General features: G+C 33.5%; 1 protein-coding gene and 1 long non-coding RNA gene across 2 annotated transcripts; one reads left to right on the top strand and one right to left on the bottom strand.

The window, feature by feature from the left end:
* Positions 1–203: 203 nt before the first annotated feature.
* Positions 204–1,998, top strand: LOC127792478 (uncharacterized). Its single transcript, XR_008021138.1, has 2 exons — positions 204–1,002; positions 1,102–1,998. It is a non-coding gene; the product is annotated as an uncharacterized LOC127792478 (long non-coding RNA).
* A 16,248-nt stretch (positions 1,999–18,246) lies between these two features.
* LOC127791665 (14-3-3-like protein GF14 kappa) lies at positions 18,247–18,510 on the bottom strand. The gene has a single exon (XM_052321642.1). It carries the CDS (start codon positions 18,508–18,510, stop codon positions 18,247–18,249), a length of 264 nt encoding a protein of 87 aa, XP_052177602.1.
* Between the last annotated feature and the right edge of the window lie 435 nt (positions 18,511–18,945).

Below are 18,945 nucleotides of genomic sequence, written 5' to 3' on the forward strand. Positions count from 1 at the left end.
TTATATTGATGCCACCCAATCGAAAAAAAGAAAGACGGATGTCTTGGTGGAGAGGGCGGACATGGATTTAGTGCCGGCAATACTAGACCCAGTATCGGACGTGGAGACAATGCCATTAGTGCCCGAGGAAGGGGGGGCGATGATTTTACCCTCCTTAAACGCTACACTGAATTTGTAGCTTCCAAAGAAGATATAAGGTCAGTAACAAGTATTATTTTTCTATTTACATTAACAATAAATTCTAATTATTTGTGATTGTAATTGTGACACCAATTTTCCTCTCTATCTATCCCTGGCTAACTTTCGATGTATAAAGGACGAGAGAGAATGGTTGGAGGGGCATCAAATTGATAGTTACATGTGTTGCCTAAGGCATTTATTGTCTCGTCATCTGTACAACGCAAATTACGTTATCTTGTCAACTGGGTTATTTGTGATTGCTGCACTCATCTTAAATTTTTTTTTTTTTTGTTATATCATAATTTAGGTTGCGATCAATGTTTTTATTTGATTTTGCAGGCATCTATAATTGAATTTTGGGAAATATAATATGGGGGGACAACATGAGGGTTTTTGTGCCTTTTATGGTGACTGTCTTGAAACATTTGGCCAATTTCGTCGACGAGGGCATTAACGGGAATCTACCTTAGTGGACGATCAACTATATAAATGTTATTTAATTTTATTTTATTCATGATTTCTGTACAACTAACGTATTGAAATAAATGCAGGTGTTGCTCTCATGTAATTACCAGAATTATCACTAGTTTCTCATAAAGATTTATTTAAATGATAGAAAAGTTGTCATATATGACTCCAATGCCAAGATTGAAGACAGTTGGAGGATTAGGGAAGAATCTGTACAACCACTAGTGAGCCTTCTACCTATTCTACAAAAGAGCATTGCATATTACGAGCATGTAACTGTAACCGTGACTCTAGAAAGAGAATGGGATGTGGAGAGTACTGATTCTCAGAATGTGCCTCAACAAAAAAAAACAGGTAAATTAACTAAAATATAGTCAATTGAATTGAAAATATGGTTATGTTGTTATTTGAAATGACAATTAAGTGTTATGTCTAATACATTGTCAGTTGCAGGTGCTTCGTTTTAAAATATGTTAAGGATATCTTTAGGCATAATGATGATCATTGGCAGATACAACCAACTCCAGATGTTCGCACACTCCATAGGCAGATTGAAATATTTTTTTTATAGACATAGCACTATAGTAGAATAGTATTACATCCTTAGGTATAAAGGGATATATATTTTTGTTATGTAATTAGAATTTTTCATCTAGTTCAAATGATATATATTTTGTATATAAATTGCTTAGTTGATGATTTTTGCAGATATGATGTGGTTTGTGGTGTTGTTGAGGGTAAGGGAGAAGTGGTTGTGTGGTGGTGGATTTCTAATGCAGGTTCAATGGCCAAAAATAGGGGAGAATTTGTCAAATTTTTTTAAAATTTTAATTATTTAAATGTGTAGACTCAAGAGAATGAAAAAATATATCTCGCAAAGTATGTGGTTATAATCGAATTTTGTATTTGAAAATGAATTAGTTTTAAATATTGTAATTTAAAGAGATCATAAATTTTAAATTAACAAAATTCATTTTTGTTAAATTAATTTTGGTTAATATCTTTCAATATTTTATTTAAATAATATTATTTCTTTAATTGTGCATATTGATTGAGTTACAATCCTACAAAAAAATTTAAAAATTAAAATAAATTATATTACCGAATTTAGTGGTCCATAAAACTACTTCCATTATAATTTCAAAATTACACTTCCATTGTAATAAGGTTAGTGTACGTGTTTTGCTCTATAAAATACTAATATGTTATGTAGTAAAAAAATAAATAAACATAGCAAACAAAAAAATAAATATTTTCATTCCATTAGAAAAAATAAAATGTACATGACAAAAAAAAAAAAAAAGTACAATAAAAAAATCAAAAACAAAATAAATATCCATTCATCGATTAGGTTATAAGGAATCTCCACCTTTAAGTTTGATAACTTTATAGTCAACTATGTTTTCAAAATACTTGAGTGTATGCTATTATTAATTGACTATAGATAACTTTATACTCAATGCTAATTGAGTAATTTCTTTGTGTTTATAATATCCTGAAAGTCCAGAAAAATTAGTATATATCAAGGATAGTGTAAGAAAAAAAATAATACTATCTAGATATTTTTTGGACTAAATGTTGGCAAAGATCTCCTAAATTAAACGTGCTTGACTTGGGATAATTTAAGGATGGGTGACCCCTGAGAAGTTCGCTTAGATCCATTAGGATAAGTTGTTTCAGTCCTTCCTATCGCTCGATGCAGGATGTTACAGATGGTATCAGAGCCGACCCTTGGAGAAGGCGATCCAATGAGGGTGGGGAGTGGCGCCGAGGCGTGAGGCCTGATCAAGGAGCGGCTCCTAACAGGCTTCTAAGATGGCAGCCTTCAAAAGGGAGAAGATCTGAGACCAGTTGTAAGGTCACATGACGAGGACGTCATGTGCTTAAGGAGGGGAGAATGTAATACCCCGAAAGCCTAGAGAGGTTAGTATATATAGAGGATAGTGTAAAAAATGAAACAACACTAACTGGATATTTTTTGGGCTGAATGTTGGCAAAGAACTCTTAAGTTAAGCGTGCGTGACCTGGGGTAATTCAAGAATGGGTGACCCCCTGGAAAGTTCGCGTAGGTCCATCAAGGTAAGTTGTTTCGGTCCTTCCTATCGCTCGATGCGGGATGTTACAGTGTTAATCAAGTAAAGTTTTTGTAAAAAATCTAATCGAATATACTTTAAATCTAATTGAGTAATGCTCAGATCAATTTTAAATTAGTTGATTACATGTATTAGTTTAATCGAGTAAAAATACTTTATAATCAATATCATAATCTTCTACTTGAATAATACATCTTTTTATCTTTTTAAAAAAAATAATCAAGTAAAAAATTTTTTAATTGAGTATCAATCTTTTGTACTCAAGTGAGCCTTGCATATAATCGATTACATAGTATATCTAATCAAGTAAAGATCCATATCAATAGAGTATTTTTTGTCAAATTTTGAATTTTATAACTGTTACTCAGAAAATAAAGAAATGACAATCTTTTATTTCTTTATTTTAAGAAGTTTGATCATGTAATAAGCAAAATAAAGTCATTAATTACCTTTTTTGTCGAGTTTATAGGTCAACTAAACCCGAAACTAAATTTAAACTACTTCTTTGTTTTTTGAACTATTAGTAAATGTAAAATATTTATTTACTTTTTGAAATTTGTTTTTTATTTTCTTTTTCTCGAGGTACGAGTTGTAAAACTCAAATTCGTGATTTTTAACTTATAAAATAATAATCTTATTATTAATATCATTTTCTAATTTTAACTAAATAAGTAGTTTATAAAAAAAACAAAAATTACACTCATAAATTTAAAAATTTTATAAAAAATTTTGGAGAATTTTAACATAACACATTTAAGACACTGACTTTTAAGTGTTTAGTTTTTAATTTAATTTTTTTAAAAGTAAAAATTATTTTTGTTAATTAATATGATAACATCAAATCTAAGTTATTTTACTAACAATCATATATTGAATAATATATCAAATTATTTAGACAAGTATTATTAAATAAAAATCATACATATAAGGATATATAAATTTAGATTTACGTAATAAAAAAAAATTTATACTCAATCCAAAACCTAATCGGGTTTGGTGGAGCCACGAAAGCCGATCGGGTTTGGTGGCCCCAAGGTTTGGTGCCCCCATATGAAACCCAATTGGGTTGTTTTAGGCACATAATAAATCATCTTTTTGGGTTATCTTTCTCTATTCTCTTTTTTTACATTTACTTAATTAAAATTTTATAAAAATTTCGACAAAATCTCCCTTGTTTTCGGGCTATTGAACCTACATTAGAGATTCAGTCTCTCTGTCCAACAACATACTACTACACAATCTTTCAATCATCAATTACAAGTTTAAGTAAAGGAAACCAAAATATTACCGTTGCTAAAATATGAATAAATATTAGTTTAAATAATAATGTAAAAAATAACATTCATTTCTGAAAACCTTTATATATTTGAGTGATATTGTGTCAGAAGCCTTTTGTTCATCTTCTTTTTGTCGTGGCAATGATTTTTGAGTATTGCTAAAACACGAAAGATCATATGGTCAGTAAAAAATCCATTGTAAATGTGAGTAAAAAATCACATTATTGTTCAAAAGATATAACAACTATTAATAAGATAAGTGATGACATTATGCCATACGTGAATGACTTCATGTCTATTGATTGTTTGCATTATTTCTAATATTATTATCACCTGGAATGCACAACTGTATAGGGTACTGACGACGAATGTGTCCAGTCTCTTTGCAAATGCTGCATTTTCGACTTACCCTTGCAATGGCCTCGTGGGTGACCCTGGATTCCTGAGTAGAGGCTGTGCTCAACTCTCCAATTGAGGAAGTCCATTCATTAAGGTAACTAAGATGGTTGTGTCCCTGTGCACCACATTTTCTACATTTTTTCCTTCGAGGAGCTTCCCCAATAGAAGGAATCCGACTCTCTCTCGATCTACCCAGTTGTCTTGTTTGTATGGGTGAGAGTACAACCACACCTCTGACATACACATGAATAACCCAAGCGAACTTGTTAGGGAGAGGATTGATGGGAGGTGCATGTGCGCATCTAACACAGTCTGTAGTGTAATATTAATGGCAAAACGTATGCATGTGTATTAAATTATCACATACAACAAAGAAAAACAGAGTCTTAATATATCATATTAAATAATGAATGTAATAAGTAAAGCAAAGTTATACCATGATACCTGTCAATAGCAATTGCATGAAGACATGACAATTGATCAAGATCCCACTTACGACAACTACATGTCCTCACAGCAATGTCAACTATCCCATCGCATTCTTTAGCATGTTTCACCAGATACTTGTTCCCGTGTATTATAGAAACTATACAACATCCTCGATCTAATGCTTTATCATAGACAAAGTTGATATGTGCCACTATAGCAGAGGTAACATCAGTTTCGAGTCTGACAGCAGCAGCACGCCTATTGCTAAACCATTTCTAAAGCATATGTCTCAGAAATTCACATGCATTTATTATAGGCAACCTGTAACATCCTGCATCGAGTGATAGGAATGATCGGAACAACTTATCCTGATGGGCGTACGCGAATTTCCCAGGGGCCCATCCTTGAGCTACCCTAACTCAAACACACTTAACTCCGGAGTTCTTTGCCTACATTCAGCCTAAAAAGGTATCCAGCTGGTGTTATTTCATTCTTTACTTATCCTCGATATATACTACTCTTCTCTGGGCTCTCGAGGTATTGCATTCTCCCCCCTTGAGCACATGATGTCTTTGTTATGCGACCTTACAATCGGTCTCAGATCTCTCCCCTTTCCATGGCCGATGTGGGATTTGCTTAAGGTGCCTACACGCACCTCCCTTAGGGACTCAGCGCGTTCACTGAGGTTTGCCCCACCACCACGCTTAGAGGCTCAAGGGTCGGCTCTGATACCACCTGTAGCATTCCGCATCGAGCGACAGGAAAGACCGGAATAACTTATCCTGATAGGTCTACGCGAACTTCCCAGGGGATCACCCATCCTTGAGCTACCTTAGCTCAAGCACTTTTAACTCCGAAGTTCTTTGCTTACATTCAGTCCAAAAAGTATCTAACTGGTGTTGTTTCTTTCATTGCTTATTCTCGATATATATTACCATTTTCTGAGCTCTCGGGGTATTACATTCTCCCCCATTGAGCATATGACGTCCTTATCATGCAACCTTACAACAGGTCTTAGATCTCCCCCTTTACATGGCCGATGTGGGATTCGCCTAAGGTGCCTACATGCATCTCTTTAGGGACTCAGTGTCTTCGCTGAAGTTTGCCCCACCACCGCGCTCAGAGGCTCGAGGGTCGGCTCTGATACCACCTGTAACATCTCATATCGAGCAATAGGAATGATCGGGACAACTTATCCTGATGGGCCTACGCGAACTTCCCAGGGGGTCACCCATTCTTGAGCTATCTTAGCTTAAACAAGCTTAACTCCGAAGTTCTTTGCATACATTTAACCCAAAAGGTATATAGCTGGTGTTGTTTCATTCTTTGCTTATCCTCGATATATACTACCCTTCCCTGGGCTCTTGGGGTATTACATTCTCCCCCCCCCTTGAGCACATGACGTTCTCGTCATGCGACCTTACAACTAGTCCTAGATCTCCCTTCATTACATAGCCGATGTGGGATTCGCCTAAGGTGCCTACATGCACCCCTATTAGGGACTTAGCGTCCAGGCTGAGGTTTGCCCCACCACCGAGCTCAGAAGCTCGGGGGTCAACTCTGATACTACCTGTAACGTCATGCATCGAGTAACAGAAAGGACCGGAACAACTTATCCTGATAGGCCTACGCGAACATCCCAGGGGGTCACCCATCTTTGAGCTACCCTAGCTCAAGCATGCTTAACTCTGGAGTTCTTTGCCTACATTCAGCCCAAAAGGTATCCAGCTGGTGTTATTTCTTTCCTTACTTATCATCGATATATATTACTATTATCTGGGCTCTTGGGGTATTACATAACCGGCGTGCTTTTATCTTGCATTTATTGAGAGGCTTGATAATGTTAGTGGTCATCATGGAATATCTTATTTTCAGACAAGATCCACGGGACCACTTTTCCAATGTTGCTTCCACTAATGTTAGATGCATTTGAGGATGTATCGATTGAATTTATGTTAAGTATGTATCACACTTTATTGGGGTGTAGCTATATGCTGCACAATAGAATGCATTAATCACATCCTTTCGCTGTTTACACTGTCTCTTTAGGTTTTGCTTAAGGTGGAAGAAACAAAACATATGTGGGACAAAAGGGAAGACACGACTCATCACGTTCGCAATGCTTTGGCGATGATTGGATATGATGGCCAAATCAACCCGCACACCGATAACGTCTCTCAATTTCATCAAAAACCAAATCCATGACCTATCAGACTCACCATCTCTGAATCCAAAAGCGATGGGATAAATCATCTCCTCCCCATCTTTGCAAGTGGCAATGAAAATCACTCATTTGTATTCACCTTTCAAATTGGTAGCATCAATGACAACAATCGGTCTTATGAAAGTCCGAAAACCCTGATGGAAAGCTTCAAGCGCAAAAAATGAATATAAAAAATGATTATTTTCATTTGTCTCTATTGTCATGATACTGTCAGGACTTGTTTCTTTTAACATGTGAAAATATGAGAGTAGTTGCTGAAATGATTCATCTGCATTGCCATAAGTGAGTCTTTTTGCATGTTGTAACGACCTCCAAATTTAGTGTACATGATTTGTACATTATGTTGCTCTAACAACTCCCCTATTAGCATTTTAAGTGCATATTCACCACTCGCTACTCTTTCTGAAAACAAATTTCTGATGACAATAGCTTTCTCACTCCGAAAATGTGAATCGTAGATGTTCGGAGTACATGTGTGACACGACATAAACTTCACCACATGCCAAAATGAACAATCGGGTCTGCATCTTGCACGAAGCAAAAACTTGTATGTCACATCCTTGAAATCGGTCTCAAATCGAACCCTGCATGAACGTTTAATTCGACAGTCTATCTTCACATCAACACAATAGTGTCCAAAGGTCAAAATCAGTTCCTGTTACTTTTGAATTGTGCGCCCTGATAAAAAATATCATCCTAGTAGGGAGTCGGCACTTCAAGTCGCGTTACCTCAATTGCATAATTTTCTATACTAAGAACGATCCAATTCCCATGTAAAGGGTTGTCATCAAATTGTGAAACTAAAAATCTTACTTCTGGGTACTCTAGACTGGCTCTTCTTTCATCATCACCACCATTATTATTTATTTCATTATCACCATTTGTATGATTATCATCTATTTTATTATCACCATCATTGATGTGTGTAGCGTCATTTGACAAACCAGTCATACTAAATATACTAAAATCATCATTCCACAAATGGACTACATGTAACAGTAAGTGGAATGACAACACCTGAATCCTGATTACCACCACTATATGAAGGCAATTGGTTTTGCGGCTGACTATGTAGATTAGAAACTCTAGCATCTTTGCAAATCGTATCAACATAGATCAATTCATATCTGCTTTCATCGAACATAATAAACCTGACACCATGGTCATCCTTGATAAGGAACTTGCTAACTGAAAGACTGCTTGAGGGTTCCATTACAAAACGAATGATGATATCGTATCTTGTTTTTATCAATTCTCGATACTGTGTAAACAATCTCAACCAATTCAGTAAAAGTCATATTCTTGTAGGCCCCTAGACACATCTTATTACCCCCTATATACTTATTATTTTTTCATTCCCTGTTTCACACGATGACCAAAGACGTTACATCCGTTGCTGCAAGATTCAAAGGAAGAAATTAGTCTCATTATCATTATGGGTGCAGTGGGACACACACATACGCGCAAGTCGGTAACCCATACCGGATTAAATTCCCCAATTAAACTTGGTCCTAACTAATAGTAAATATAAATGGCTTATTTGTTTTTTGAAATTTGTATTTTATTTTTCTTTTTCTCGAGAGACGAGTTGTAAAATTCAAATTCATTATTTTTAACTTATAAAACAACAATTTTATTATTAATATAATCTTCTAATTTTAACTAAATATGTAGTTTATGAAAAAAAATTAAAAATTGCACTAAAAAATTTTATGAAAACTTTGGAGGAGGCACAAATGTTAGCTTTTTAAGTGTTTAGTTTTTAATTTAATTTTTTAAAAAATCAAAATTATTTTTGTTAAGTAATATGATAAAGCAATGTGAATACAAAAATAAAAATAATGAAAAACAAAACAAATAATAATCGATACTTTTAGATTTATTGAGAATGCTTGTTGGAGAGAAAGAAACTTAGTGAATGCACCTTCAATGAGGTCCTAGTTGCGATTGATGAAGAAGTTTGAATGACCCAACAAGCAAAATTTTGAATGCAGGAAGAATGGTTGAGTAAGGGCTCACTCTCAAATATTCCAGCTAGCATAGGATATTCGAAATGAGGTCATCACAGTGATGATATAGAACAAATCATATTAAAACAAATAACTCATTTCATTACTAGCAGCGTAAACTAAAATAAGGTTCAATTAGATTTCGAATATCTCATGAGTTTAGGCTCGAATGCTATACAAAATAAATAATAGGCTCTATTGTGACTTAACAAAATAAAAACCATTTCATCACAAGCCTTACCAAAATGCTACTAAGGGTTTTCAAGTTAGGACTCGTCTCTGTACACCACTATTCCTAGGCCTTAGTCCCACTGGACTTATCTCCAATAACGACATTTTCTTTGCTTAGAATGAAAAAAAAGATCAAGTGAGCCACAAGACTCAACAAATTTGAGAAACAATGAACAATGAATCGGATCTGAGAATATGGTGAAACGAAAAAGAGTAATCAATGACTCAACAATTATATACAAGATTCGTAATTTATGACTTGATCAATTCCAAGTTAAATGCATCATGCCACCATATATCACTATGCAAATGTGCATATAAATTTAATGTCAGTATCGAATCTCGTAGGCTCGCAAGCCATCAATCAACATATGCCAAAGTGCATCATGTAAATAGAATCTTACAAATAAATATAAAGTCAACCTGCTGGGTTATGGCCACTTCATCCTGTGCTAGGTGTTCTAGGGTACCCTTTCCTTCCGCGCAAAATAATAAGTGCACAAGATATATATATATATATATATATAACATGTACATATATGCATCATGTATGTATTTTCCCTAAACCACATGCATTTAAATTCTCGTTTCCTCAATATTCATACTTTCAACACCATTTACCCATACCGGGTATTTTACGATCATCAGATAAATTCAACAAATCTTACTTCATAGCATTTACCACATACAAGATGTAAATTATAACACAGAAATAATTTTGAGAGATGATATTTAAGGTTAAATCTTGGTTCACCATTTGAGGAGTATTATAGATTTAATATGTTATTTTTCCTATCATATAATCCTTTATTCATTCAATAATTATGCTAATTTGACATTGATATGTATTATGGGAAAAATTAAACAGGACATTTTAATGGTGAATAAGTATATATGCAAGGGCTATTTGAATCAGTCATGGGCGTGTATATATATAAGGCTATTCGAATTAAGGGGGTATACATATAAGGCTATTCGAATTAAGGGGGTATACATATAAGGCTATTTGAATCAGTCAAGTATAGTTGGGGGGGTGATTCGAATGGGGTCAGGGCTTTCAAATAATGTGTATGTGTATATATGTGTGATTCAAATGGATCCAGGGGATATTCGAATGGCTTGAGTGTGTACATATATGTGTGATTCGGATAAGACATGGTCGATTTGAATGAACTTGTATGTATATATGTAAGTAGGTGACTCGAATGGTATAAGAGGCATTCGAATAGGGCATGTATGATTCAAATGGTACAAGGGCATTTGAATGGGGCATGTATGATTCGAATGGTACATGCATGATTGGAATAAAACATGTATATATATATAGGGTGATTCGAATGGACCAAGGGTGTGATTCGGATGGCTTGAGTTTTTAGTGTGGGGTTATCCCGTTGAAGCCCAATTTTGACCATGATGTAACTCGAATATCTCAAAACTCAAAGTATGAAAGTTGTAGCTCTTTCTCTTTTTATTCTATATCATCTTGAATCACCTTAATCGGAGTTCAGATAAGAGAGTTATACTCAAAATTCGAAAGGATATTAAAATTGTCTAGAATATGCATTTTTTTTATTAAAAGCCTATATATGTGTGTGTATATATCTCTATAAATCTCAGCTTCTTCGGATACAAAATGAGTGAAGTTTAGTACCCTTACCTATTATAAATTCCATTCACTAGAAAGGAATAGGGGGTGATGCAAGTCCCCACTGAAACCTCAATAAGACTTGTGTACATACATATACATATATATATATAGACAGATATGTGTAGCTTTATTATACAATAGAGCAAAATAGCATGAGGGGTAAAAATATATGTATATATATATGTGCTACGCAGAGAATTAACAACATAAAACCAACCAAGGGGGTTAAGAGAACTTGTAGGCATTAAAAGGTATACAAGAAAGAACTTGTAGAATGTTAAAAAAGGATACGGAAGGAACGTGTTGGAATAAAGAATGCATAAGATAACTTGCCTGAAGAGATGCAAAAATCCAAGAGGAGCCCCACCAGCGCAACGGAAGCAACAACAATGAACAAAGAAGAAAAGAATAACGCGTAGGAGGTGAAGACAAAAAGCAATGGAACAGTGGAATGAAAAAGAGAGGATACGACCCTAAAATAAGAGATTTACACACAGCTAACAGAAGAAAGTTTAGCAGAAAAAAGGAATGTGTACAGATGTGTACGCTGACTCCAACAATTATCAAAATGCCCTCCCCTTCATATAATAAACAAAAATATCTAGGGGCTCTAATGACAAATACTACTTTAATTTATTTTCTTTTCCATTTTCTTATTACACCACCAATTCTATTATTTTCAAATTATTTATCACCATGAGCCTAAGCCTAAACCACAAATACCCCATATATATATATTCCAAACCCACCAGGCTTAATTTCCCACTTGGGCCAAACCCATGAACTCATTACTAATTAATTGTGGCCCATTTCATTATTACCCAATTTCTTAAAGACTATATCCATACACTTATTTTTACGATCACATGAACCATAAAATAAAATTATACAAAATCTAAAATGATTTCTATACCATCAAAAAAATTTATCATCAAGTATTAAGCTACTTAGACCCACATTTAAAATGTCATTAAACTAACATTAAATAATAAAACACTTAGACCCATTTTAGGGTCATGACATTGAGTTTGGGTGGTTTCAGCAATGAAGAAAGTCAGAGCGTGAATGTTGTAAGAAAGGTAATGTGAAAGAGATAAGGGTATTTTGTAAATGAAATTGAGGGTAATATAGGCTTTTTATTTTAAAATTTCATTAAGGGTATTTTAGGTATCTTACATAAAAGTAGTTATAAAGTATAATTAGTTTATTTATTTTGGACAAAAACATTTTTTTTCCTGTAAAGAGATTAAAAACAATTTTATACATTTATTTTAGGTTAATTATAAATCCCCCCATTTTTTTGGGCTTGGCTAACTCTGTTAACCTGTAAGCTTCACCTAAATATCATAACTCTACTAACCTATAGGGTTATATTCTTTTGGAGACAAACCATGAAACATGACTATTTCATCAAATATAACTGTTGTTGCCAAAAATACGATAATTAAATTTATGATGTGGGGTCCACATGAGCTTGGTGTCCGGTGAAGTGAGGTTATCGTGAGAGAAGTTGTCTCAAGGGAGCTTGCCACAAGGATGCTCGTTGCAAGGATTTTGCCACTAGGATCTGTCTTGCCATAAGGGTTTCGCCACAAGGATCTTCCTCGCCACAAGGATTTCATCACAAGGATTTGTCTTGCCATAAGGATTTACCTACGCCACAAGGTCTTGCCATAAGGATTCGTCTTCGCCGCAAGGATTTGACTTCACCACAAGGTCTCATCGCAAGGATATGACTTCGATGCAAGGATCTTTCTTCACCAGAAGGTCTTGCCACAAGGATTTACCTCCGCCACAAGGTCTCGCCACAAAATCTTACCACAAGGATTCATCTTCGTCGCAAGGATTTGATTTCGCCGCAAGGATATGACTTCACTGCAAGGATCTTTCTTCGCCACAAGATCTTGTCACAAGGATTTTACCCTGTTGATGCTCAAAAATGGGTTAGAAGGATCGCAAGAATCCTCGTCGCTCACGATGACCCTCCGATGCCTCAATCAATGCCGGATCAAGATAACTATTCTCGAAAATAGTAAAAATACAGTCAATATGTTGAAAGTTTATCGAAATCGAAAGTCCTCTTCAATGTCTTGTAGCTAGGTATTTATAAGGCATGATTCTCAAGAATGGCTAGCGCTGACACTTGACGATTGCTGAATGGAGCTTAGGTTTCGTTGAGAAAAGGCTTTTGCTGCCAGGCTGGCCCTCGCGGCCAGCCTCTAGCTGTGAGGCTGCTCGGGGCAAGCTACTGCAAGACTGATCCTCGCGGCTAGCCCCTGCCACAAGGTAGCTTGCGGCAAGCAGTCGCAAGGTTGCTCACGGTAAGGTTACCGTGAGGCTGACACTCAAGACTATCCCATGCCGCTAGGCTGGCCCTTATGACTAGTCTCCAGCCTCGAGGCAGCTTGCGACAATCCTTTTGTCACGAGCTTTTCATCATTCATCCATTTTTTTCTTAAAATTCCACATTTTTCTCCTCCCTATTTTTCATGGCACAACAATAACATTTATGTTAATCATAAATATTGGTCCTTTAAGGTATGGCCACTTAAGAGGGGGGGTGAATTGAGTGTTTAAAATTTTTCTCCTTTTTAATAAATATTATTGATTAATTATTTTCTCTAAGAATATATATAAATTATTTTCTTTTAATTAAATTCTTGTTATTTAATTTTAAACAAATTAATATTTTATAACTATGTATATGTAAGTTTTAGATTAATAAATTGCAAGGTATAAGATATAGCAAGAATAAATAAATGAGGCACAAGACAATTTATAGTGGTTCGGTGTCTCAACACATACCTATTCCATTCTCCCAAGGTCTCAACCACCCTTGGGGTTCCACTAATCTCACCAAGGTTTTCACACTAGCTCATCTTGGAAACTAGATACACTCCTAGATTACAATGGATTCTAGAAAAACTACCAACACCAAGGTTTTCTCCCTATTTTACCTTAGAAACTAGATTCACCTAGATTTTAACGATTTTAAACGATTTTAGGAAACCTATACAATCCACAATAGTAATTTAAATGTTACAAATAATTTGTCCACACTTGAACACAAATAATCAATTAAAAACAAATTATACAAGGCAATAATATTTAAATAAATAAATAAATAAGCAGTGACCTCAGTTTGAATGGAGAAGATCGGATTCGGCTTTGCGATCTCTTTTTCTTCTCTTGCCTTGTGACTTTTCGATAAATGAACAATGAATCTTTAAGAGCCTTGAAATGCTTGAAAATTAGCTTGAGAGTTTTTGGGAGCTTTGGATGTGCAATATATGCAACGGATACTCAAAAAATGAGTTTGAGGGTATTTATAAGCATTTTAGACACTAAAGAAATGGTTAATATGAAATTTGGAATTCAAAAAATGTTTAGATTTTCTCAAACAATAAGAAAACATGTCTCATATTTAATTCAAAATATATTTACTTTTTGCATGAGAAATCAAGATTGAAAAATTCAAATATAAGTTTTTGAGACATAAATGATTAAAACAAGAAAACATGTCTAAAAATAATCTCCTTTAATTCAAAATAAATTTACTTTTTTTGTATGAGAAAGAGAAAACATGTCTAAAAGTAATTCTTCTTTAATTCAAAATAAATATACTTTTTGCATAAGTAATAAAAGCATTTATCAATAAATAAAAATTCAAACATAAACTTTTGAGACATAAATGATCAAAAAAAGGAAACATGTTTAAAAATAATCCACCTTTAATTCAAAATAAATTTGCTCTTTATACCCACTTTTAATTCAAAATAAATTTATTTTTTTATATGAGAAAGAAATACATTTATATCATAAAAATATTTTTGTTAATCATCAAAACTTAATTAATATGAGCAAGTTGGCTCAACGAGGGCTATAGGTTATGATATCCAAAAGCATCTAAAGTTATTGTTGAGCCAACTTGCTCATATTAATTAAGTTTTGATGATTAACAAAAATATTTTTATGATATAAATATATTTCTTTCTCATATAAAAAAAATAAATTTATTTTGAATTAAAGGAGGATTGTCTTTAGACATGTTTCCTACTTTTGATCATTTATGTCTCAAAAGTTTATGTTTGAATTTTTATTTATTGATAAATATTTTTATTATTTATGCAAAAAGTATATTTATTTTGAATTAAAGGAGAATTACTTTTAGACATATTTTCTCTTTCTCATATAAAAAGTATATTTATTTTAAATTAAAGAAAATTGGTTTTAGATATGTTTTCTCTTACTCATGGAAAAAGTAAATTTATTTTGAATTAAAGAAAATTGCTTTTAGACATGTTTTCTTATTTTAATCATTTATGTCTTAAAACTTATATTTGAATTTTCAAATCTTAATTTCTTATACAAAAAAGTAAATTTATTTTGAATTAAAGGTGAGACATGTTTTCTTATTGTTTGATAAAATCTAAACATTTTTTGAGTTTCAAATTTTATATTAATAATTTCTTTAGTGGTTAAAATGCTTATAAATACCATCAAACTCATTTTTTGATATCCATTGCACATATTGCACATCAAAAACTCCCAAAAGCTCTCAAGCTAATTTTCAAGCATTTCAAGGCTCTCAAAAATTCATTGTTCATCCACCGAAGAGCCACAAGGCAAGAGAAGAAAAGTTCTTCAAGTATTCTACGACAAATCTAAACTTCTCTATTTGAGGTTACAAATTTATTTATTTATTTAAATATTATTGCTTTGTATAATTTGTTTTTAATTGCTTATTTGTGTCCAAGTGTGGACAAATTATTTGTAACATTTAAATTATTATTGAGGATTGTATAGGTTTCCTAGATCCGTTAAAATCTAGGTGAATCTAATTTTCAATGTGAGCTAGGGAGAAAATCTTGGTATAGTGGTTGCCTAAAACCCATTGTAATCTAGGTGTGTGTCTAATTTCCAAGGTGAGCTAGTGTGAAAACCTTGGTGATTTTGATTTAGTGGAACCCCAAGTGTGGTTAGACCTTAGGAGAGTGGACTAAGTGTGTGTGAAGACACCGAACCATTACAAATTGTGTTGTGCCTTATTGTATTTATTTTTGTTATATCTTGTGGTTTACATTTATTATTAATCTCAAATATAATTTATTATATTTATCAAATATATATTTTTCAATAAAATCATTAATAAAAAATATTTATTAAAATTGAGAAAAATTGCAATCACTCAATTCATCCCTTCTCTTTAGTAACCATACCTTAAGGGATCAACAATTGGTATCAGAGCAGATCCTAAAATATTTGTGTTTCAAATCTCAAATCTTAGAATAAGATCTTATAATGACCTCTTATTAGCCAATCCCTAAATGATCTCTCAATTCCCTCTAGTCCTCCAATGCTCATTAGAAAGGATTATGCTTTTTGGAAGATTAAGATGGAAGCCTATATCATTTTCATAAGCTATCTTTTATGGAGACTTGTTAGGGATGGATTTGATCCATCCTCTCAATATGAGGAAGAATGGTCTGAGGAAGATCTAAGAAAAATAGAAATGGATCACAGGACAAGGTATTTAATTATTAGTTCTTTAATGTCTAGTGAGTGTGAAAAATTGTTTTCATGCTCCACATCTCATGAATTATGGAAAGAATTAGAGAGAATTTATGAAGGAACCAATAATTCTAAAATGAGTTTTCTTATGTCTCAAATCAAATATGTAAGTTATGGCTTAGTGAGAATTCATGAAGGAACCAACAATTTATAGTGGTTCGGTGTGTTCACACACACCTAATCCACTATTCCAATGTTTAACCACCATTGGGGTTCCACTAAAATAATTTCACCAAACTTTCCACACTAGCTCACATTGGAAATTACATTCACACCTAGATTACAACGAGTGTTAGACAACCACTACATCAAGGTTTTCTTTCTATCTTATCTTGGAAACTAGATTCACCTATATTTTAATGGTTCTGGGAAACCTATACAATCCATAATGGTAATTTAAATGTTATAAATAATTTGTCCATACTTGTACACAAATAAGCAATTAAGAACCAATTATATAAGGTAATAATATTTAAATATATAAAATTGGAACCTCAAATGGAGAAGTTCGGATTTGTCGTAGAAGACTTGGAGAACTTTTCTCTTCTTGCCTTGTGACTTTTCGGTAGATGTGCAATAATATTTTGAGAGTCTTTGATTGTTTGGATGCTTTGCTTGAAAGCGTTTGAGAGCTTTTGGGTGTTTTGAATATACAATGAAAGTATTTGGATACTCAAAAAATGAGTTTGAGGGGGTATTTATAGCTATTTTGGGCACTTTTCAAACGATCAAAAATTTGACCACTATGGCATGAAAACTTAGCATAACTTAAAATTAATATGTGCACTCAAATATCCAAAAAGGCTTGTATATCAGCTGGCAAGGAAAGGCTTTAACAAATAGGAGGTCTTAGGTTTAAACCCAAGTACATGCACCTAGTTGTTAAAATAATTTTTGAGATACATATGATATAAAAATATTATTTAAATTAATCTAAAATATATTTAAAAAATATTTTTAATAGAAAATAATATTTTTGATAATGCATATGCTATGAAAATATTTTATAAATTAATCTAAAAAATATTCAAAAATATTTTTAACAAGAAATAATATTTTTGGTAATACATATGTTATGAAAAAAAATGTTTTATAAATTAATAAAACATAATTTGGTACTATAATTAATATATTTAAGAAAAATACTCTTTTTGTTAATCATCAAAAATACTATAATTTGTATATTAAAAATTCTCTTTTTATTAATTATCAAGACTTAATTAATATGAGCAAGTTGGCTCAACATTAACCACGGTCAAATTAGAAATCTCAATCACAAATGAATTTAAATTTTGTGTCATAATTATCACATCAACCGTTTAATCTCTTTTTATGGATCATGGATCCCTATTTGCCCTTTCTTGATTGCATGATTGGCCTCAACATTCTAATCTTATATTGAATTTATGGAAAATTTACAACTTTTACATCTTTAAATGTTTGATGGAGATGACAACATCCTTATCTCTATGATTACACCTTTGAGGTTGTGCAACAACTATTTCATAAGCCTCTCTTTCCATTCCACAAGCGTACTCTAGTTCATGCAAAATATCGTAGTAGAAGACTGCAAAGTTGAGCATCAACTAAGCCTTGTGGGGTGTCTCAGCTCTAGTATTCTAACATCTATTGTCTTCTCAGCTGCTAGATATGAAGCCCTAGATTTCTTGGCAATCTCTATTCTTTTGCGTCTTCTCTCGAACTCTACCATGTACTGTTAGTAATCCCATTCCATCTTCAAGTAGATGACTCTCAATTCGTTTGTGGTAGCCACCGGCATTAGATGCAAGCACAAAAGCTTCATGATCCTTGTGCACAGTTTGGAAAGCTTCGATCCAATCTTTGATTTGTAGCGAAAATGGAGTTCCTTTTTGTTGTTGTTTGTGTCTTTTGAGAAGACATGCAAATTAAGCATTGCGGAAAGGGGCTTACCACCAGCGGGGATGAAGTTGATGATGAGCATCTCCATAAACATTGCCATGTCTTTGTAGCGCCTAACTTGCTCTGCTAATTGGGCCGTGTAGAGATGCTAGTATCTGGTTATTATTTGATGAGGGAAAATGCCATCGGGTTCATAATTACTCCTATATCCCCAAAATACAGCCAGTAATAACAAGGACACGTGTTTCCCAAGAAGCCAATCTAAGGTCGCCATCCAGACTAAATCTGGGAGGGACGCGTGACAGATACGTCTCAATAAACCGACTAGCCTCTTGCTCAACAAAGATTCCCTGGATTTTTCGGCCTCAATTATCATTCCGAAAATCATGGAGATGGGGATTATCCCAAACCCCTCAGAGACGATTATCATATTCATATTACCAAGATCATGGCTTTGCAAAGGACAAGATTCGGATCCCGGATGTTCAAAAAGGGAATTCTTATCTTGACAAGAGGATAAAAAGGAAGCAACTAA

This window comes from Diospyros lotus, chromosome 15, assembly GCF_014633365.1.
Source record: "Diospyros lotus cultivar Yz01 chromosome 15, ASM1463336v1, whole genome shotgun sequence".
Classification (NCBI taxonomy): Eukaryota; Viridiplantae; Streptophyta; class Magnoliopsida; order Ericales; family Ebenaceae; genus Diospyros; species Diospyros lotus.